Raw genomic sequence first — 20,349 nt, 5'->3', positions numbered from 1 at the left:
CGCGAACGCAGGGACGCCCGCGCTCGACGCGGAGCTGGTCGGCGCGGAGCTCGACCGCATCGACGCCGGCGAACCGCTCATCTGCAGCAGGAGCGACGCCGCGTTCTCGTCCTCCGGCGTCCACGTCGGCGAGCGCGCGTGGCTGTCGTCCTTCTCCGCCTGCTTCTCCGCGTTGGCGCGTTTGGTTGGCTCGATGGGGTGCGCGGGCGCGGGGAGCGTGAGCGCAGGGACGTCGCGTGCTGCGATGATGTGGGCGGCACGGAAGGGCCCGGAGGGCGGGGGCGAGGGGAGCTGCGAGGCCGTCGTGGTGCGAGAGTCCGAAATGGCAGCGATGCAACTCGGGTCGACGTAGGGGTGCGGCAGCCACGCGGCGATGGACGGCAGGCGCGGGGAGGGCGTCGGGCGGGCGGCAGCGGGGGCGGGCGAGCGCTCCGGGAGCGTGGTCGGGCGCTGTTCGGGCTCCCCGTCGCCCTTCTCGTCGTCGCCCGCATACTCGACGTCCTCGTCGTGCTCGTCGTCGACGCTGACGTCCATATCGATGTCCCGCTCGGCCTGCACCTCCACGGGCCGCTTCCTCTTCAGGCCCGTCGCGGATCCCGCAACGCGATCACGGGAGCAATGCGGGCAGGCCCCCGCGGCAGCCTCGAGCGTGCGCACCTTCTCGAGGAGCTCCTGCACGTACGTGACGGTCTTGACGAGCACGTCCAGCTTGAACTCCTTCTCCTCCGCCGCCCTGCCCTTCGCCTTTGGTTCTCCAGGTGCTTCCCCCGCGGCCTTGGCCCGCTCCTGCTCGGCTTCGTTGACGAGGGTGCTCAGGGTGGCGAGCGTCTCGTTGATCTTGGTGCGGCGGGCCTTCTCGATGCGGGAGTGGTTGAGCTTGCGGAGGGACTCGCGGGCGGAGCGCGACATGGCCCCCGGCTTGCGGCCGCGACGGCGCTGGGCGGTGGAGCGCGTGTCGGGCTCGTAGTCGTCCTCGTCGGCAGAGTCAGAGTCGAGTGCGTCTCGCGGCGGCGAGCCCGCCCCGGAGATGGGGCTCTTGGGGAGGATGGCCGGCCGGGCACGTCTCACGGGCGCCCGCGACGACGCCGTGTCGTGTGCTGCGCTGAGGGTCGAGTCAGCGGTGTCTGTGCGCGGACGCTTTGCGCGGCGCGGCGGGTTGCAGCTGCCCGTGTACGGCGGGGGTGCGTCCTTGGCTGCGGTCATGGCGGGTCGGGGCGTGGATGGGGGAGCGGGGGCGGGTGAGTGCGCACACGACAGGGCTGAGCGAGCGGAGATGTCGTGTGGAGGGTTTATAGGCGGCTGATGGTGCGCCGGTGCGAGAAGCGGGATGCGTGGGGGCAGCTGCGCGACGGGCATGATCGTGCCTCCGACGATTGGTCGTGTGCGGAGGAACGTGCGCCGGGCTGCCCAGCCGCCCTTCGCTCGCCGCCCGTCCCTCGTCGCACGACCGCCAGCGCCGGCCCCCATTGGCTCCCGCGCGATGCACGTGTCGCGTCTCCGTTCTACTCGCCTGCCTTTTCCGGAACGCAGTGTCCAGCCACTCCTCCCGGCCATGCTGCTAGCGCGGCGGTGGCGGCGCGGTGGCCCCTGTGCGACGCTCCGAGTCGGGCCTTGTCTCCTTGCTCGCCTTGCCGTGGGTCTGTGGCCCAGCTCGAGCGCGCCACTCGGAATTTTACCTGGGCCATGCCACGCGCATTATTAGCTCGCACACGATCCCCACCCATGTGCAATGCAGGCGAAGGCGCATACGTACAAGATACGCAGGGTGTTCGCGGTAGAGTCATACGCCTACAAACGTTCATCTTCACATGCTGCTCATGGTCCCGCGCCACCAAGTTTGCTCCTACGGCCGACCGCCATTCTCGCAAGGGCATAGTCTTTGGACGAGACGCTGACTGATAACGCAGCTGTTTCTGGTAGGACGCCTGCCGCAAAACGTGTTCTTCTCTTCTCTGTGCGATCCAGGCCAGCTCGTCATCGGTCTAGAAGTTGGTCGGTACAATGGTGAGCATGTCTTCGGATACCACAACATTGTCTCGTCGACGAATAACGCCCACCGTGCTGGCGCTACCCCGACGAAGCTCGCCATGTCGCAATGAGTTTCTCCGTTCTTGTGCATCGCGTGGTTCTGCCGCACATCCAGTTCCTCGCGCTCACACAGCGGTATGGGAGACGCACCTCACGAGTCACTAAGACCAAAGTCCAACCGAAGGGATTCCTCATATCTGTTGGTCACAGAACGTGGTTCCCTGCTTCAGGACGCTGCCGTGGCCTCGATATGACGTGCTCGTCCGCATCTGGTAAATTGGCAATGGTAGGCTTCGACGCATCGTGGTGAACTCATCTCTCGACGACACGCGCGCACCCGCGAATGCGACCGCGCGCTCATGTGCCTCTCGCGCGACGCACTCGGAGCCTTCTTCATTTGTTCTTCAGCGTCTGTTCGAAGGACGAAGTACAGACCAGCGTCCCAGTAGACTATGAAGGGTTTGGGTCTTGCTCATCAGACGATACTACACTTGCTTGCATGCATAACGCGCTGAGATTTCACTTCATACAGATTCCTAGACTCCACCCGCGCAAGATCACGCCCTGCGTCGCGGCCGGACGATGGCATGGTCCAAGAACGGAGACCGGGTCGTAGCATTCAGTCTATTGCCCGCAGTCGACCCGGAGTGCGAAGGAGCAGCTCCATGAGGGGCTGGGGCCGAACTGAATGTGCGTTTAGGGGTATTCTTCCCCTTGCTAGGAAGGGGAACGGAGGCATCAACTGCGCCTCACAGGGCCAGCTCTTAGTCTCTACGATAGAACGCGAATCGCATGTGCTATGACTAAAGTATGGCTTTAACTCTCGATTACCCCTCGATGCGTCTGAAGTGGACGAAGGCGCGCAGGCCGGACAGCCTGAGGTATGTATTTCCATTCAATCACGGTACTGATCTATGCCGTCCGCTCATTCGAGGAGTTACATAAAGCATTAGGTCGACAGATGTCGTACAAGAACACAACAAGTGTTGTCTAAAGAGTACTCTGCTCGGGATACTTATAAGAACAATGGTAGCAAACCGGGTCATTCACAGGTCAACCACCCGCCACAAGAGATCGTCCGCGCAAGAACTTCCCCACTTTAATCCGTCTCGAACTCTTCATGGGCGCGGATGGGCACGACACGGGTCCTCTTGATTTCTGCGTGCAGCGGTCCGAAGTAGCGCTGCGTATCGAAGCTCCACTCGAGGTTGCCGATGGTCCAGTGCTCCAGCCCCTTCACGTACATCCGGACCGCCTCGTCCACGTCAGAGCCCCAGCTCGGCAGCTGGTTTCGAGCTTCCAAGAAACGATCCATGAGGGCGTCGAAAAGGTCGCCCGCAAGATTGACGGACGCCTGTACGTCCGCGTCCTGCTCATGCATGAGCACCGTGACGATGTTGTTTCCGCCGAAGCCTTGCGCCTGCTCTACGCTGTATGAGTAGATGTCCTAAGGGGGAATCCGGTTAGTTACACTCTTGTTTTGCCGAATGAGGACGACACTGGACCCACATTCGACCAGTTTACCATATCCGCGGTACCCCAATACAGCACCATAAACGCCGGGTCGTCGAAGACCTCGTCCGGGAGGTCGACGCCCAGGCAATATTCGATCAGGGCAAAGCACGGGCGAACCGCACTGTTCTCGCGGCGTAGTGCCTGGTAAGATGCCGCGTCCAGGACCACCCCGCGCTCGCGGTATCCGGCCTCCTGAGCCACTGCGTCGATGTAGCCCTCGCAATCTCTCAGAAAACGTCGAAGGCAGCCCGGACCCGCGGAGTGCAGCAGCCGGGACCTGAATCTGCTCGCCGCCTCAGTGACCGTGACAGTGGGGTTGATAGTCATCATAGGATAAACAAAAGGCTCACTCCCTGGTCATCTTCGCCAACGCGGAGCCGTCGTCCCAGGCTGGGTAGCGCAGGGCGCTCAGGAACGTGTCGCCGATGCGGCGCGCGCCGGCGCCGTCCTCTTCATCGCTGATGTCGTCAAGAACGAACAGGAGGTTCACGAAGTCGCAGCACGTCCGGAGCTGCTCGGGCCCGGCGTACGGGTAGGTGTACGAGGCGAGTAGCTCGTAGCACCCTTGGACGAAAGCTGCGCGTTTGCGGTCGGAGAACAGCCGGTGGCTGTGGACCCATGCCGAGGACGCGGCGGATGCGTGGGTGAAGTGAGGGTTCTTGGAGAGCGTGAAGGGACATGCGGCCAAGAGGTCTGGGAGAACAAATGAACGGGGGATAGCCATTGCGCGAGTATAGATGCCTGGTGCGAGGATGTGTGATGAGATACTTACCTTCACTCCTTTTTATATCTAGACGGACGTCGACGATGTCTACGCCGAGAAAGGGGTCAAGTACAAGCTGGAAAATCAAGGTCGGCATGGACGTTGTACTCAGAAATGAATGGACTCACCGGTACTTGGAGTCCTGAACGAAGTGCACATCAGCCGTTTAGCAATGTATGCGGAGTAAAGCCTTAAGGTCCCTTTCGCAGACTCGCGATGGTAAGTCAACATGCAGGCGACGGTCAGACTCCACCCGTCCGAGAATCACTGACAAGTCCAGCATTACAAGTGGGGTACGTAGCATGTACTTGGCACACAGCACGTACTTTGAGCTGAACCGCATCCGCCGAGCGTGAAAATAGATACCGAAACGAAGTATTTAGCAGACAACATCTTTTACTTACCCCTGAGGCAAAGATACGGTCACAGCAACGAGCTTGCAGTGATGGACTCGAAAGTGAATTTTTCGGATTAGCAGAACAGTACCCTCAGGGCGATTCCACCTCGTATTCAAGTGGCCACTTCCGCTGTGAAATTCCAACAGGTAAGCATTAATAATGGGCTTGGCGCATATGGAAAACTCATCTTGGAGTTCAATCCGAGGACAACGGACTCGGAGCTTTCAATCAGCGAGCAGTTGTCTTGACTCAAATTCGGTCGGCCCATCGCTGGTCAACAAGTTGCCAAGCCTAGCATCATGCGTTTCATGATTTCCTCGGGAAATGGAATTGACGTCGCCGGGCTCGGAGACTGGTCAGTGCTGGTCAGTGGCCAACTCGGAGAGGAGATCCGGATAATGCCGGATGAGTTCTGGTGGCACTGCCACAGGCTGTTACCGCTGCAACTGATCAGTTAAAATACTCTTCGATTTCAGTTTGACCGCTGTATCGTTGAGGAAAAGAGACGATGCAAGCAGTAGATGGAAAGATATATATGTGGAATGGCATAAGCGGGAAACAACCGGGAAACAGCGGAGAACAGAAACGAGGAACGCGACCACGTGACCCGTTCAGTACCGCATCAGCTAAGAGCTTCGCCAGCAAGTCAACTGGTGCTATACAACTTCTCGCTATTTTCTCCTAACCGGCGCTGTCAATCGACCTTCTGCTCGCGCCCTCTCGCGCCGTTACCATTTCTCTCTCTTTGTGTACCTACGGGAGAAATGCGTCGGTGAATTCCGACGCGTCCGAGTCGGACGCGTCAAAACGCGGCCACGTGAGCAGCAAGTGCACGAAGACTGCGTGTTTTGCAAACCGCGCTTCTCCCTACGTAACGCTGCTGGTCGTACACCTGATTCGGTGCTAGAGGCTGTCGGCATTACCTAACCTGAGCCGTAGCTCATGATCGTCACCTTCGCCGAGATGGCAGGTGTAGGTTGAAGAAAGTCCGAGTTGGCCATCATGAGCGCGGCGGCACTGCAGCGACGGCCCGACGCCGAACCTTTCCCATAATAAATCTGTGCTGTGTAGTTATAAGACTCATGATTTGCAGAGCATTGTCACGACCGTACATGGCTGATTCTGATTGCCTGTCAACGTATGCTGCTGGTGAATCAGAGTACTTGCGGCAATCTCACGAAGGCAATGCCTCATGCATGCCTCGAGGCTGTTCTGTGCGAGCATAACGACACGTGGATTTTGCACCTGTAGGCTGCCTGGATCCCTGGAAAGAAACCCGGCACAGCGTCACCGTACAGTACCAGTCAACCAGCATGAACGCACCTTCATCCTCCGCCTGCGGAGGTGCACTGGCATACCTTTCGGTGCAGGCTCGCGACAGCCTCAGTAGAGCCTCGGGCCCGGAGGAGGTCGCAAGGGTACGTCGTACATCGTGCACTATCTAGGCACTCCTACCAAGTCGCGAAATCACTGTAGGGTTCGCGCACCTCTTCACAAGGAAACGTCAGCAACACCCTTATCGCTGTCCCACCGTGCATCCCATATTTCGTCTACAACGGTCGGCGTGTCAAGCTCAAGACCCAATACTACGGCTTCGGCATCGGGAGCATGGCTGAATGGTGTCGAATAAGCAGCGTGCTCGGGTTGCCGGAGAGCGACTTGGGACCGACGATCGCAGGCCCAATAATTCGAACGATCAGGAAGCGTATAGGCTTCAAACTCGATATCGCATGCGGCCTCCTCGTGAAAGACACGCCTGAACCTCTACTCCAGGCTGCAGAGGAAGGCGCCGTAGAGTTCTATGAATGGGAGCAGTTGAACACAGATCCTGACAGCCCCGAGTATCTCGAGTTGAAGCTCAAACCCAGAGTTGGGGTGGAGGTTCTAGTGCTGTGCAGGGCCAAGAATTACAAACTTAAACTGGACGAGGAAGAGAAGTTGCCTACGGAGGGGCAGCTCGGTTGGATCAAGGAGTTGTTAGCAAAGGCTGAAATCTATAATGAGCCGCGTTGGTGGGGCAATTCCAAGCCTTTCACCGAAGTAGACTAAGTCGATCTATAGAACATAGCTTACGTTGGGGTCGTTAAGTACTGCTTGTACCGTGGTATCATTACTCACGATGTGGATAGTCACGGCGTTCCCGGTCAATGGTCAATGGTTGTGTGATAGATCCTGCCTCTACATAAGTAAGACCAGCAGATGCGAGCGCGAAGTTGGCGCAAGTTATGCCGTGTGAATACAAGCCGGGGAGCAAGCAGGAGCGGGGAACATTGCCAATAAACTGGGAACACGACTAAGAACACGACTGTGGACGGGTTGGCCGGTAAGCAACATGAGCGTATCGACCTCGCCAGCAAGTCACGCAACCTCCCACCAGCTCCTATTTGGCGCTGTAAAGTGTTCTTCACTGGATGAGCAACGATACAGTGCAACTCACACTCACCATTTTCGAACCGTACGACACCTCGCGAGTATGTCTGTGGTAATCGGTCTCGCACCTCGCTGCTCAAACGCGAGGCTTCCCGATACGCTCGGGGGAACCGAGCCATATTTTCGAATACTATCTCTCGTGGGTTTAATCCCGGACGAGAGAGGAATTGGTCGCTGAGGCTGTATGGAACGCTTGACAGGGATAAGATGAGCTCTTGCAGAGAGGGTGCGTGAACCCGGGAGAGCAGATTGCAAGTGGCGACCTCCGACTCATAATTCGGATGGCTCGTCATCCAGAGCTTGGTGATGCTGGTATTGTAGGCGAGATAGGAACCTGGGCTGGGTTAAGTACGACGCTATGTAGTGGTGAAATTACACTGACCAGAATATTTTGCTTCCACCGTTGCACCCTCGCCAATGACGAGATGTTGCAGCGACGGGCCAATAGCTTCGAGCAGTCCCTCCGCGTGCTCGACATACCATTGATAGTTGGGGCGAAGATTCAAGGTGTGTAATGAAGTGGGATCGATGATAGCGAGTAGCATGTCTGCGAGCTGCTCCGTCCACTTCATGTATCCTATGGAGATGCTGCGCAGCTTGAGGCGAGCAATAGGCTTGTACGCAGACGGGCTCCTCTCTGCGTTCCCCCAGGTAATGCCCTGACAGACTAGAATTGTCAAAGAGGTGAAGGACCCGACTAGTCGAGCAAACGTCGTCATGGACGTAAAATGTACGGGCCCGATCATCAAGATCGTCAGGAAGGAAAACTCGCGGAGTATCGGAAAGGTAAGATGGTGACTCTGCGGGTAACGAGCAATAGGGCGGACCGTCGTGAGGCCGCGCATGCTCAAGCTCCGTAAGTTCGGAAGGTGATGAGCGAGCATCAGCGGGAAGGTCCCCATAACCTTGCAGTCGTCTGCGCGTGATGGCCATATGTGAAGGATGTGAATGAGGGGACGGAGAGCTGGTCGCTTGCCCACTAGTTGAGCGAAGAGGCGCAGTTGTCGGGGATGCCGCAAGATGATCTCGTATATGAGGTTCACTCGAGCTCGAGGGAACCATGCACGGCAGACGAACATGCAAGCCATGAGTGTCCTCCGAGTCTGGTCGGGCCATACATAGTCGATGATGCGTTCGAAGACCTCAGTAGGGAAAATCGCAGTCATTTGCTAGTGGTCCGGAAGGTCCACACTCTAGCAGGCTTGGGAGGCGCGATGCGACAATCTGTGTTCATAACCGATGCAAAAGACATCAGCTTCAATGAGTAGCGCACTACCGAGAAATTCACTTACGTCGAATTGGAAGACACGTATCGCACGCCGCGGACATATATTGTGCACGACAGCTTGACCCAAGCTTGACCGCACTGGCAGCTCCCCACCTCTGAGAGGCACGTGATGTGTGACAAGTCGTGTAAATGAGCGTCACGTCGCGTCGCGACTCGCTTGTCACGACCTTTCCTCCAGGACCTCCTCCTTTTCCTTCTCCCTTCCCTCCTCATCCGCATCATTGTGAATACTCCCATTTGCTAACATGTCATCCCCTCCCCAAGCACCGATGTCTCCTCCTCAGGACTTTTGGACTGAGGACGATGTCGACATGCAGGACGGTGCCCAGGTTGAACAGCCCGCCTCGGACGCGCCTGCTGCCGAACCGCTGTTCCTCGCATCTACTCCTTCAGCTTCTGGCACGCCTGCGCGCCAGCAGAACATTGCGACCCCAGGAAGCAGAGCGTCCATGGTGGCACGCAGAGCACTAGGCATGAACACCCCGCGGCGGAAGACCCCGCTATTTGCTGGTAAGCTCGAACTATGACACACAACGCGCACGCGTCCTGACGCGTCTCAAGCCTCGAGCTCGTCTCCTATGGCATTCCCGAGTTCCCCAAGCAAGCAAAAGACGCCATCGCGTCGTCCTCTCTTTGCTATGAGTTCTGACCCACCGGGGTCGGCGGCAGATTCGGAGCCACTGGATTTCCCTATGTGAGTGAACCGACCCTTATGAATGACAGCTGTTGTAGAAAGGATAAGCTGGCCTGCACTGGGGGTGTGGAGCTGGGGCTTGGGCCGACGGTCGCCGTGGGCGAGACTGGTGTCAAAGTCGAGCCAGAGAACACATCTCTGAGCGGCAACGGTGGGCTGTGGCGAGTGTGTGACTTCACCAGCCATCGGCCAACTCGCCAGCCAAAACCCCGCTACACAAATTCCCGCCCGCGAGCGGTCTACGTTTCTACAACAGCTGGAACGTGGAGATAGCAAGGATATACTCTGATTTGAAACCTTGCTGACCTGTTTTGAACAGGAGTCCTACTCCGGCAGGCACGCCAAAGAACCGTCGAGGCGACATCCACTCTTCTCTGAGCGTGACACCAGTGCCAGCTGCCTCCCGTCGCGCGCGCGCCCCACGCAACCTCGACAGTGACCTCAACTCCGATGGCACCCACATGTCCCTCCCCGCCTCGTCCGCGGCGAATCTGACGGCAGCCTCGGTCCCCTCCGATGAGCCAGACGAGATTCGCGCGATCTGGGGCACGACGGTGAACATCAATGTGACGATGCAAACATTCCGTGACTTCCTGCTCAGCTTCAAGGTCAAGTACCGCGTCGCCTATGACCGCGAGCGCGGGCTGCCCACCCGCGTACTGGCCACGCCCGAAGAGGGCGAGCACACGCTGTACGTGACGTACCTGCGGCGGATGCGCCAGACAGGCGAGACGAACCTGAACCTGGACATGCTCAACCTGTCGTCCTACCCGCCGAGCCGGAAGCTGTTCAGCCAGCTCGTGAAATACCCGCAGGAAGTGATACCGGCGATGGACCAGGTGCTCAAGGACCTCATGCTGGAGGTCGCGGACCAAGACCAGCAGGCTGGCATGGCCGGCATGGTGGGTCCGGAAGGCGAAGAAGAGGTCGCGGACATCATGAGCAAGGTGTACAAAATCCGGCCCTTTGGCATGCTGGCCATCAACATGCGCGACCTGAATCCGACAGGTGAGTTGCACGCGCGCCGCTTTCGTGCCCAGCTCACTGACCACGCTCGCAGACACGGACAAGCTCGTGTGCATCAAGGGCCTGGTCATCCGCGCGACGCCCGTGATCCCGGACATGAAGGTCGCGTTCTTCCGGTGCCTCAAGTGCAACCACACGGTGCAGGTCGAGATCGACCGGGGGAAGATCGACGAGCCGGCGGTGTGCCCGCGCGAGGTGTGCGCGTCCCTGGGGAGCATGTCGCTCGTGCACAACCGATGCGAGTTCGCGGACAGGCAGGTCATCCGCCTGCAGGAGACTCCCGACGCCGTGCCCGACGGCCAGACGCCGCACACGGTGTCGCTGAGCGTGTACGACGAGCTCGTGGACGTCTCGAAGCCCGGCGACCGGCTCGCTGTCACGGGCATCTTCCGTAGCATCCCCGTCCGCGTCAACCCGCGCCAGCGCACGCTGAAGAGTCTGTTCAAGACGTTCTTGGACGTCGTCCATGTGCGCCTCAGCAGTGGCGACAGACTGGGCTTCGACCGAAGCACGCGGCCTGGGGGCGGCGATAGGATCCCGGGCGTCGGCGGTATGAGCGGCGTTGGCGGTGGCGCGAACGAAGACGACGAAGATGTTGTGACTGGCGAGAGGGACCGGCGTGCGACGAGGCGCGAGGAGATGGAGGCGAAGCTGCGGGAGCTCAGCCAGCGGCCTGATATCTATGAGTACCTCGCACGCTCGCTCGCCCCGTCAATCTGGGCTTTGGATGACGTCAAAAAAGGCATCCTGCTGCAGCTGTTCGGAGGCACGAACAAGAGCATCGCCAGAGGCGGCGGTGGAGGAGGGCCGCGGTACCGGGGTGATATCAACGTTTTGCTGGTTGGTGACCCTGGTGTCAGTAAGTCGCAAATCCTGCAGGTGAGTAAAGGACAGCCGTCGTAGCGCGTTCTTGGTCTAACGCGTACGTTGTACCACAGTATGTGCACAAGATCGCACCTCGAGGGGTGTTCACCTCTGGAAAAGGATCCTCTGCTGTGGGTCTCACCGCCTACGTAACCCGTGATCCGGATTCAAAGCAGCTGGTGCTCGAGAGGTAAGATCAGTTGATCGTCAAATGGCAAACATACTGAGACCGCGAATTCAGTGGAGCTCTCGTCTTGAGTGACGGCGGCGTTTGCTGCATCGACGAGTTCGACAAGATGTCGGACGCTACTCGTAGTGTGCTTCACGAAGTGATGGTAAGTCTCGCACGCAGTCATCATAGCTCGTTGCCGAACTCAACTACGTGCAGGAACAACAAACGGTCTCAATAGCGAAGGCGGGCATCATCACCACTCTCAATGCGCGTACCTCCATCTTGGCTGCGGCCAACCCTGTGGGCTCGAAGTATAACAGAAACGCTACGATCACTCAAAACATCGACCTGCCACCGACGCTCATCTCGCGTTTCGACCTCCTCTATCTCGTCTTAGACCAAGTCGATGAGGCTCTCGATAGGAAGCTAGCGCAGCATCTGGTCAGCTTGTACCTCGAAGATGTTCCACAGACAGCAGGGCAAGACATATTGGTATGCATAGTGTTCTGATTTCATCCGACAAACTCTGATCGTCTGCTACAGCCTCTCGATCAACTGGCGGCATACGTTACCTATGCACGTTCCCGTATCAACCCAGCTATCACTGAGGATGCTGGGGAAGAACTCGTCCGCTGCTACGTTACGCTCCGCAAGGCAGGCGACGACCCACGGTCCAACGAGAAACGCATAACTGCGACGACGAGGCAGCTAGAGAGCATGATCCGCCTCTCGGAGGCCCACGCGCGGATGCGGTTCTCGCCGTTCGTCGAGCTCGACGACGTCAAGGAGGCGTATCGCCTCATGCGCGAGGCCATCAATACCAGCGCGAGGGACCCGACGACGGGCGAAATCGACATGGGCCTGCTCGACACTGGTATTGGCCGGCAGCAGAGGAAGATGCGCGGTGACATGCGCAAAGCCGTCTTGGCCATGCTCGATGGCAATGCTGGCAGCTCGCGCGGCGTCAAGTGGGCCGAGGCCCTCCAGCAGCTGGAGAGCCAGAGCTCTGTCCGGATCAGCACGTCGGAGTTCCAGGAGGTCATCAAGGAACTCGAGCAGGAGGGTATGGTCAAGGTGGTGGGCGATCGGGAAAGGAGAACGATCCGCCGCGTAGATGGCGCATGAGTGTTGTCTCCAGTGGCAGTGTATCTGCGGTTGTACGATTGTACTTATAGTATGGCACCTTTTTGCTGTAGCGTTATCGTTGTTGCCATTGTTGTGATTGTTTTCCTGACATAATATACTTATGTTCGCTCTCTACCGCCTGAGGCGGAAATGCATCAGCAACTTGGATAGGGTCGCCACAAGAGATCGCTGTGACACGAGGCCTTCCGAATGGGTATACTGCAGCGTAGCACGCGTCGTGTCGACCACAATACGGTACATTCTCAGACAATGGTGAAGTTGTATGTTGCTGACCATGCATAAGGTCGGTCAGGTCCGTAAATAGCGTCAATGCCCCACTCTGGATTGTTGAGCGCGTCGACCACGTCCTCCATCTCAATCACGGTGCAGCTGGTGATATACATTAGCGCTCAGTACACACGTTATGCGATACTGCATCGTACCTATACTGGCTGTAAACGACACCGTCAAGCCCGCCCTGCGATGCTTTGGCGGGAATCGAGCCGTCAAAGGCGTCGCAGGTGAACAACTGGATGGCGTGCTGTGCTGAGCTCACACTGAGCTTGATCCCAGATGCAGGACTGTACAGCTCGAGTGCCAGCGTGCTCTCGGTACCATTGTGGTCGCGCACGAAGCAGGTGTCATAACCTGATACATTGTTACTGGGCTCAGCGTCACGCCGACTGTATCCAAAGTAGACGCACCTGTGCAGCCTGTGCCGCAGATATCGACAGTCTCGTCGAGTTCGCTCCCGATGGTGCGAGCGGTCCGGAAGTCGAGCGGCGTGCCCTCGACGCCTGGCAGCTCTCCGGTGGGAATCAGAATGCCGTCTGTAGCCACGTAGCTTGTTACATCCGGGGTGTAGACTGTGTGATTCAGGATGGACGAGTTTCTTCGGTGATATGACGTATGAGAAGCAGGCCTTCAGGGAGCAATAGGCGAACTTACTGGCCATCATATGCATAATAACCATCCAGATTCCACCAATCATGAGACGAGAGCATGATGGGTGTCTCGCTGGAGTGAGGTCAATAAATATGTGACCAAGAGGAAGCGTAATCGTGTCTCACTTATCAGCAGTAGCATTGATCTCAATTGTCAAGACTGCGTCGTTATACAGCGTGTAGGTGACCTATGGATAGAGGATAAGTATACACGACTTCGGAACAGCCAGAAAGCCACACACGTATGCTTCTACCGTAGCAGGAAATTCCATGCTTCCCCCAACATCTTCACATCATGATGAGCAACGGAGTGACGCCAAAGATGCCGCGCCCACCTTGTAGGTAGAAGGTAACGCTGGATTCACTCCAGTCGACGACAGACCACGGCCGGAAGTCCCATCCAACCGATCCACCTATATTACCTTCTCAGGGATGTTCAACGATAGACTCCGCACCAACGCACCATGCAATGTATTAAGACCATCGTGTTCGTTCTTGTCAATGGAATACGTCACGTTGTCAAGTTCAAACTAAATAGCACCAAGGTACTAAGCAGTGAGATGCCGCATATGTCGAGAGAGGCTCACCGTCCCATTCTTGATTCGGTTTGCGTAACGGCCCACAATAGGACCAAAGTACCTGGGAGGTAAACTGAACTTCATATCCTTTTGGAGCGCAGGTCAATGACTATATACCGCGAAGGTGGGTCCAAATAGGTCGACGTATTGTCGTAACCTATGGACTGATGAGCGGCGTGACTGCAGAATCTGGGCTAAAGCACTCGCCTAGCACCAAGTCCCGTGGTACTCCGTACTTGTCTTCCACCCATACACTCGTTTGAGTAGCACCGAGGGGCAAGTAGGATGCATTGATCGACTGAAAACCTAAGCACAGTCCGTTGACCGCGACCGCAAATGAACGTACCTTGTCAGGGGCACTGATCCAAATAGTGTCGAGGGGTTTAACGATGGTACAACCAGGCATGGCTCATTGTTGAATGACAAGCAAGAGCAACGAGGCCGGCAAGAAAACTGGCGACACGCATGTTGGGACAACGGGGACACTGGGGCTGTCGTCGCATGCCACGGTGAACACATCGCCTTTAATAATGGGGAGAAGTCATAAGCCCTGTCGTCATCGCATGGGCGACCACGATCACAAGGGAGGGCGCTGTGCACACTCCCCGCATGGCTCGCTGATGCGGAGGTCGAGAAGGCATTTCGCCGCCGCGATCAGACGGCCCGCCCTTGCCACATCAGTCACGGGGCGCTCAACAACCTTTTGGCTGCCCTGTCCGACGGCTGGAAGGGTCAACTGTGTTACTGAAATTGATGGAGAGCCGACCAGCTGACTTGTTCGTGTGGCACACCACACTGGTACAGGCGTCATGTCAGGTCGGGGCGACCTGGGGGCGACATCCCACTTCGCAACTTGAAGTGATGCACAGTGACAAGATATGTTGCCCCGCGCACTAAAGAGACTGGCTCTCAGTTTCGATGCAAGTTCTCTGCAGCGTTAACAGACGTGAGGTAGCTGCACCTGATGCTTTCTGGCCAGTAGGCTTCATCAATACAGGCTATTCGAGTAGTCGGTGCAAGCATATGTACTCACCAGTCTTTCCATATATTCGTAAGGGTGCTTCGTTCGTTCGTGTGAGTAGTGAGCAAGCAATGGCACCGTACAAATCGCAAGGTACTAACTGAACCCTCTGGTACTGACCTGAATGTCAGAAACGATCCTCGCAGTCTAACCCTCATGGCGCTTTTTAGTCACTGGCTCGAAAGCGAGGATAGGTAGATAGGTAACAAAGTCTGCCGCCCCCTATCGTTACCTCGACACATCCTTCAGGACCACCGACTTCTGCGACGGGTCCTCTTCTCGCCTTGCCTCCTCCACGTACCTGCGCATCAGCCCCACGACTTTGCGTAAGTTCAGACTATGCTTCGCCGAGATTGGAATGACGTCCGGAGCCCTCTCGCCAACCACGTTTCCCGCCGGGTCCTGAGCCTGCACTTTCATCTCCCTCTCCGCAAACTCTTCTAGCTTCTTCAACTTCTCGCGGGCCTCCAGCACAGCGTGCGGGTCCTCCTGACCATCCTCGCCCGGGCCTCCAAGTAGGTCGGCCTTGTTCGCGAGCACCATGCGTGCCTTCGGGCTCAATCCGGGCTTGTATTTCTCGATTTCGTCCCGGAGCACCCGCAGCTCGTCCCACGGCGCAGGCGACGAGAGATCCACGATATATACCAGCGCGTGCGAGCGCTCGATTGCCCGGAGGAAGGAGTGGCCGAGGCCGACGTTCGACGACGCCTCCGCGATGAGCCCCGGGTTGTCCGCGACTGTGAAGCGGAACGACTCGAGCGGGTCATCTTCCTCGGCTGCCCGCGCCTGGTTCCGCGTGAGTGCGTCAGCAAGCGCGCCGCTTTCCATAAGTTCTTTTTCGTGCTGAGCCTCTACCCAAGTCTCGTCGTAGACAGTGCCGTCCGAGCCCTGGAAGCTACCGTCGTCTGCAACGCGTATGACAGCTACGACAGGGTTGAGAGTCGTGAACGCATACCCCGCCACCTCCGTCTTGGCGCGTCCGCCGGTCAGCGCCCGCAAAAGGGTGCTCTTCCCGGCGTTCGGCATGCCAACGAGGCCGATGTCCGCCAGGAGCTTGAGCTCAAGCGACAGGGAGATACGCTCGCCATCCAACCCGCGGGTGGCAAACTTCGGCGAGCGGTTCTCCGTCGACAGGTAGTGCGGGTTGCCCACTCCGCCGTGCCCGCCCGCCGCGATGAGATGGCCCATGGTGTCCGGTCTTCGGTGGCCCAGCGGGGCGTTCAGATCCACGTCATTGTCTTCCGGCTCACCCGACTTCTCGAGGTCGAGGTAGATAGGGCTCATGGCCTTCTGTCGCCGCAAGTGCCTCCGCTCGCGCTCTTCGCGATACAGCGCACGCTCAGCTTCCTTGAAGAAGCTGCGCTCCATGTTCTCGTCCTCGTACGTCGGGTAGTGCGCCCATCTCCGTGCGCGCAGTTGCTTCTTGCGTTCCTCTGGATCGAGCCCTTGCAGCGCTTCCTCCTCGGCCTCGTACTCGTCTCTGGCTCGTCGTGGGTCGTCGCGCGAGAGTTCACGCACAATGGTACCGACTGGAACCCTGATGATGGTTGGCGGTGCGTTCTCCCGTTCTGCCAAGTACCTTGCCCAGTGCCTCCTGCCTGCCCTCGTATTCGAGACGACACGGACGATAGGGTAGTGAGATGCGGTGTCGCCATGATGTAGACATCTCCGCCGCGCCCGCCATTCCCGCCAGACGGCGGTCCGTAGGGCTTGAACTTCTCGCGATTGAACGCGACGCACCCGTCGCCACCCTTTCCTGAGCACCGTAGAAGTGAGCAGGTACTGCATGACCCGTCGGCGGCACGCACCTCCACGGACACGGACGACTATGTGGTCGAGAAATGTTTGCCCCTGCGGTCAAGCCTTCAGATATATATACCAGCAGTGAATGCAAGAAGTATGGGTTCCACGAGCCTTTCTGGCACACTTACATTCTGCCGTCTCTTCCACTCTGTCCTTCGCTTCCGCCGCAGTGCATCCAAGTCATTCTCCGCTTCCGCTGCCTCGGTGTCTTTTGTCGTGGTTGACAGCGACCGACTTGTCCGCTGGAAAGAGAAAGCGCTTTGCCGACAAGTGCAGCGACTGAACGGCCGCAGCACTTGCACGAAGGGCATATGCCTAATCACGACCAGTAGCGAATGCTGCAACTGTAAAAGAGTGAATATGTCGTCGTCGACTCGCAGAGGCCAAGGAAGCGATGAAGAGGCCCAGAATACAAGCTCGAGTGTTCGAAAGAGTTGGGCTGCGTGAGTTTCCTAACTTGCGTCCCTTTGGCGCTTATTCAGGAACATGTGCGCCAATCTCGCGCTCGGCACTATCAACTTGAACCATTGACCGGGAACGCTGCGACTATCCACGTCGTGAGTAATGATACCACGTTACAAGCCGTACTTAACGACCCCAACATATGTCCTAAGTATACTAGATCGACCTAGTCCGACTCCGAGTCGGAGTCTACTTCGGTGGGAGGCTTGGAAGGCCTGGAACTGCCCCACCAACACGGCTCATCATAGATGTCAGCCTCCGCCAACCAACGCTTCATTCGATCGAGCTGCCCCTCCGTAGGCAACTTCCGTTTCTCGTCCACTTTCTCATTCTTGGCTCTGCACAGCACCAGAACCTGCACCACAAGCGTGGGTTTGAGCTTCACCTTGAGATACTCGGGGCTGTCAGGTTCCAGTCGCGACCGCTCCCAATCAAATTCTTCGGCAGCGTATACCTCTGCAGCCTTGCGCAGTGGTTCAGGTGCGTCTTTCATGAAGAGACCGCATGCGAATCTGGGTTCGAAGCCCACAAGCTGCTTGATCCTTTCAGTTATTCGGGCCGCGATCTCCGGTCCGAACTCCTCCGGCAACCCGAGCACGCGGCTTAGTCGGGCCCATTCATCGGCGCTCCCGATGCCGAAGCCGTAGTACTGTGTGCTGACATACTGGCCGTGGTACAAGAAGTGTGGAATACAGGCTGGGACAGCGATGGGGGCGGATGTCCGTGGAATGATACGTGTATCCTAGACAGAAATTCATTCAGTTACAGGCCGAGACAGTGGACGGCGTGCGACGTACGCTACTAGTAGCAGCAATACTATCGCTCGTAGCGCTGTCGGTAGACTGCATATCGATTCTGTGTCTCGGGAAGTCTGCTAGTGCGCTTCTGCAAGCCGCAGGGGATGAAGGTGGGTTTGTCCTGGTGGATGGATATTGCATGACCATGGACCGCTGTACCGTTTATATAGATTTTCTGACAATAGGATGCCACTGCACGTGCCGTGTGTGCTTCACAAAGAAGCATCGCGAGGTGAAATTTTGAACAATAAGCCCGGACGTGAGTATACTAATTAGGATCAAATGCTGACTCGGAGTTCATCATCATCGTTAGTATGATCATACGTACTATATATCCATGTCCTCACTGGCACCTTCGAGTCCTCAATCGATGTCAGGACGTCCGTCGATTTCTCTAGGGTCTGCCTATACTAGTAAGAGAGACTAGTGCGTTTCGATACATCTCAATTCATGAGCAATTGGCAGTGTAAGAGCTGAACGACTCATTCGGATGCGCTGCCCAGTGGCAATTTAGTACGTATCGTATACGTGTTTGAACGTTCGTTACCTGTAGCCTAAGTAAGATCCAATGGGCTCCACATCGCCGCTCTGAGCGATTTCTCGTGTTGACGGATGCTTGGAGCAGAATCACAGATTTTGATCGGCGCTCTACTTATTATGCTTTCCGTACCCCGGAGTTGTTGCATACTTGTGAAACGAGTGTGGCATCTGATGACTCGGAGTGCAAATGATGGTCAGGGTCAGCTCGGGCACTGGCAGGGCCGCCCGGCCCTGGCTGCGGTCGCGCGGAACGAGCAGGAAAGGGACGAGTTTTCTTATGAATCCTGACGGTCGTTATCGCGGAAAAATACTTACACTTACGACTTAGTTATCGCGTAAGACTTGCTACTTAGTTGACACGTGACCTGTACACCTCGGACATAGATTCGCTCCGTTTCGTACAATTGGTCTCTACAATCATGTATATTGTGAGCCTTGTTGACACTGTATGTAGATTGCAGTAAGGCACAGATCCGTTGTCTGCTCATCCTGAAGCACCTGATTTCGCTTCGGGGGCTGCCGGTCAATTGCCTAATGCGGAATCATTAGCCAATTGTGGCAACTCCGTCTGCACGCTTCTACGCGCGCTGCTGTTCATTGCACGGCATGGATAGCACGAATCCAGAAGCCCACTGATAATTCTATAGAAGCGAATCTGTGAAATCCTTGCAGCATATCATGGCTCCCATCATCGACGAGATGTGTAGCCCGGGATGCTTGAGTAGAATCTCCGATGAGAGCCATAGTCATGAGCCCGTGGTTCTCATGATATCGAAGAGAACAGATGATGTGACACATATAATAGAGGTAATAGAGGCGTATGAAATCAACGAAGAAACATTGAGGGGAAAACGTCTGGAGCAGTAGCCCTGGCAGGTGCGATGTTCACCCCGATTTGGCAAGCACCGCATCGGCGCGTCGAACGGGCGCCAATCACACTAAGTTCTAAGTCGCGCGAAAGTAAGATTTCAGAGTAAGGCGACGAGCCTATGCTCAGCCTGACTCCGACAGATCACTGTCATACCTAATCATAAGTAGTGCTAGGGTTTTGTCCACAAAGGGCTCGGCCTCGCGGATAATAAAGGGATTCTATGAGTGACGTTTTCGCGGCAAAATACTTACTGGCAAGTCGTATGGGATCGTGACTTAACGGGGCGAGAGCTTGGGTATGTACAGTAAGAGGAGGATCAGGGTGTCGAGCTGGAGTAGCAGCAGTAGCAGGTATATGTACAGTAAACGGGATGGTTCAGACCCAAATACTGGTGTTGGAAAGGCAAAAAGCTACGGTACAGGCCAAGTACAGGCTGGTGCATGTACTTATACGTGCTGACGTAAGCAGTGGCAGGCATGCCGTTACACCATGGAGGTGAAGTTTATCTTCGTTTCCTACTCTTCTCACTCATGAAGCTTTGGTTTCTACATAGCCACGAGATTGTGCCTCATTCGCGACTCAGGCTGCGGCACTGCTAACTTGCGAAGGTAGGTGTCAGAGAAGTCGTTGCTGTCGTCAGTTGCCAGTGGCGCGGCGCGGTTCGACTTCAAGGACACTATAGTATTACCACATGGTTGATTCTAGGTGCGACTTCCTGCGCTCTGCTCAGGGGTAATCGGACCACGCGGCTTGTTCTTGTTGTGTGGTTCCATCGCACTGGCATGCCATGTAACGTGGCATGTACACAACCAAGAATGCTTCCCAAGAATGCCAATCGACATATCGTGTTCATGTGACCGCGTGAGTGCGCGCGTAGCACAATAGGTAGAAAGAATCTATTATAGCTTGATCGACTCGCAGCAGCTATCCCAACAAACGAACTCGACATCACTACTAAGCCTGAGTACCATATTTTCCTGCATACCCATTCTCAGCATGCCGCTCCGAAAGCTGCTAAATCCATCAATCT

The 20,349-nt window shown here is 56.8% G+C and overlaps 7 protein-coding genes across 7 annotated transcripts; 2 read left to right on the top strand and 5 right to left on the bottom strand.

Moving 5' to 3' along the window:
• Window positions 1-3,127: 3,127 nt before the first annotated feature.
• Window positions 3,128-4,267, bottom strand: B0H18DRAFT_877487 (isoprenoid synthase domain-containing protein; the record flags this gene model as incomplete). The annotated part of the gene is made up of 3 exons (XM_048040559.1): window positions 3,128-3,475; window positions 3,538-3,826; window positions 3,894-4,267. 3 exons carry the CDS (start codon window positions 4,265-4,267, stop codon window positions 3,128-3,130), a joined length of 1,011 nt encoding a protein of 336 aa, XP_047892862.1.
• Window positions 4,268-6,017: 1,750 nt separating this feature from the next.
• Window positions 6,018-6,753, top strand: B0H18DRAFT_1171377 (uncharacterized protein; the record flags this gene model as incomplete). The annotated part of the gene is made up of 2 exons (XM_048035895.1): window positions 6,018-6,122; window positions 6,181-6,753. 2 exons carry the CDS (start codon window positions 6,018-6,020, stop codon window positions 6,751-6,753), a joined length of 678 nt encoding a protein of 225 aa, XP_047892861.1.
• A 101-nt stretch (window positions 6,754-6,854) lies between these two features.
• B0H18DRAFT_1009809 (uncharacterized protein) lies at window positions 6,855-8,473 on the bottom strand. Its single transcript, XM_048028881.1, has 4 exons — window positions 8,427-8,473; window positions 7,517-8,358; window positions 7,148-7,468; window positions 6,855-7,094 (listed from the first exon to the last, which is right to left on the bottom strand). Exons 2-4 carry the CDS (start codon window positions 8,298-8,300, stop codon window positions 7,063-7,065), a joined length of 1,137 nt encoding a protein of 378 aa, XP_047892860.1. The 5' UTR covers window positions 8,301-8,358; window positions 8,427-8,473; the 3' UTR covers window positions 6,855-7,062.
• Window positions 8,474-8,871: 398 nt separating this feature from the next.
• Window positions 8,872-12,303, top strand: B0H18DRAFT_877492 (MCM2/3/5 family-domain-containing protein; the record flags this gene model as incomplete). The annotated part of the gene is made up of 8 exons (XM_048040561.1): window positions 8,872-8,932; window positions 8,984-9,116; window positions 9,436-10,124; window positions 10,177-11,021; window positions 11,081-11,196; window positions 11,248-11,341; window positions 11,395-11,670; window positions 11,722-12,303. The coding sequence occupies 8 exons, from the start codon at window positions 8,872-8,874 to the stop codon at window positions 12,301-12,303; spliced, it is 2,796 nt and encodes a 931-aa protein (XP_047892859.1).
• A 25-nt stretch (window positions 12,304-12,328) lies between these two features.
• B0H18DRAFT_1171363 (galactose mutarotase-like protein) lies at window positions 12,329-14,231 on the bottom strand (the record flags this gene model as incomplete). The annotated part of the gene is made up of 11 exons (XM_048035894.1): window positions 12,329-12,693; window positions 12,747-12,951; window positions 13,008-13,195; window positions 13,252-13,320; window positions 13,374-13,435; window positions 13,490-13,533; window positions 13,583-13,660; window positions 13,711-13,777; window positions 13,835-13,898; window positions 13,943-13,989; window positions 14,040-14,231. 11 exons carry the CDS (start codon window positions 14,229-14,231, stop codon window positions 12,567-12,569), a joined length of 1,143 nt encoding a protein of 380 aa, XP_047892858.1. The 3' UTR covers window positions 12,329-12,566.
• A 724-nt stretch (window positions 14,232-14,955) lies between these two features.
• Window positions 14,956-17,101, bottom strand: B0H18DRAFT_387793 (P-loop containing nucleoside triphosphate hydrolase protein). The gene is made up of 2 exons (XM_048037873.1): window positions 16,778-17,101; window positions 14,956-16,709 (listed from the first exon to the last, which is right to left on the bottom strand). Exon 2 carries the CDS (start codon window positions 16,632-16,634, stop codon window positions 15,075-15,077), a length of 1,560 nt encoding a protein of 519 aa, XP_047892857.1. The 5' UTR covers window positions 16,635-16,709; window positions 16,778-17,101; the 3' UTR covers window positions 14,956-15,074.
• Window position 17,102: 1 nt separating this feature from the next.
• On the bottom strand, window positions 17,103-18,165 carry B0H18DRAFT_387783 (uncharacterized protein). The gene is made up of 2 exons (XM_048037872.1): window positions 17,909-18,165; window positions 17,103-17,853 (listed from the first exon to the last, which is right to left on the bottom strand). Exons 1-2 carry the CDS (start codon window positions 18,053-18,055, stop codon window positions 17,278-17,280), a joined length of 723 nt encoding a protein of 240 aa, XP_047892856.1. The 5' UTR covers window positions 18,056-18,165; the 3' UTR covers window positions 17,103-17,277.
• Window positions 18,166-20,349: the final 2,184 nt, after the last annotated feature.

Source organism: Fomitopsis serialis, assembly GCF_022376445.1.
Source record: "Fomitopsis serialis strain Sig1Antser10 chromosome Unknown B0H18scaffold_37, whole genome shotgun sequence".
In the NCBI taxonomy this organism is placed as follows: domain Eukaryota; kingdom Fungi; phylum Basidiomycota; class Agaricomycetes; order Polyporales; family Fomitopsidaceae; genus Fomitopsis; species Fomitopsis serialis.
The sequence above is the reverse complement of the archived record's forward strand: the minus strand, read 5'-3'. Positions and strand labels throughout refer to the sequence as shown.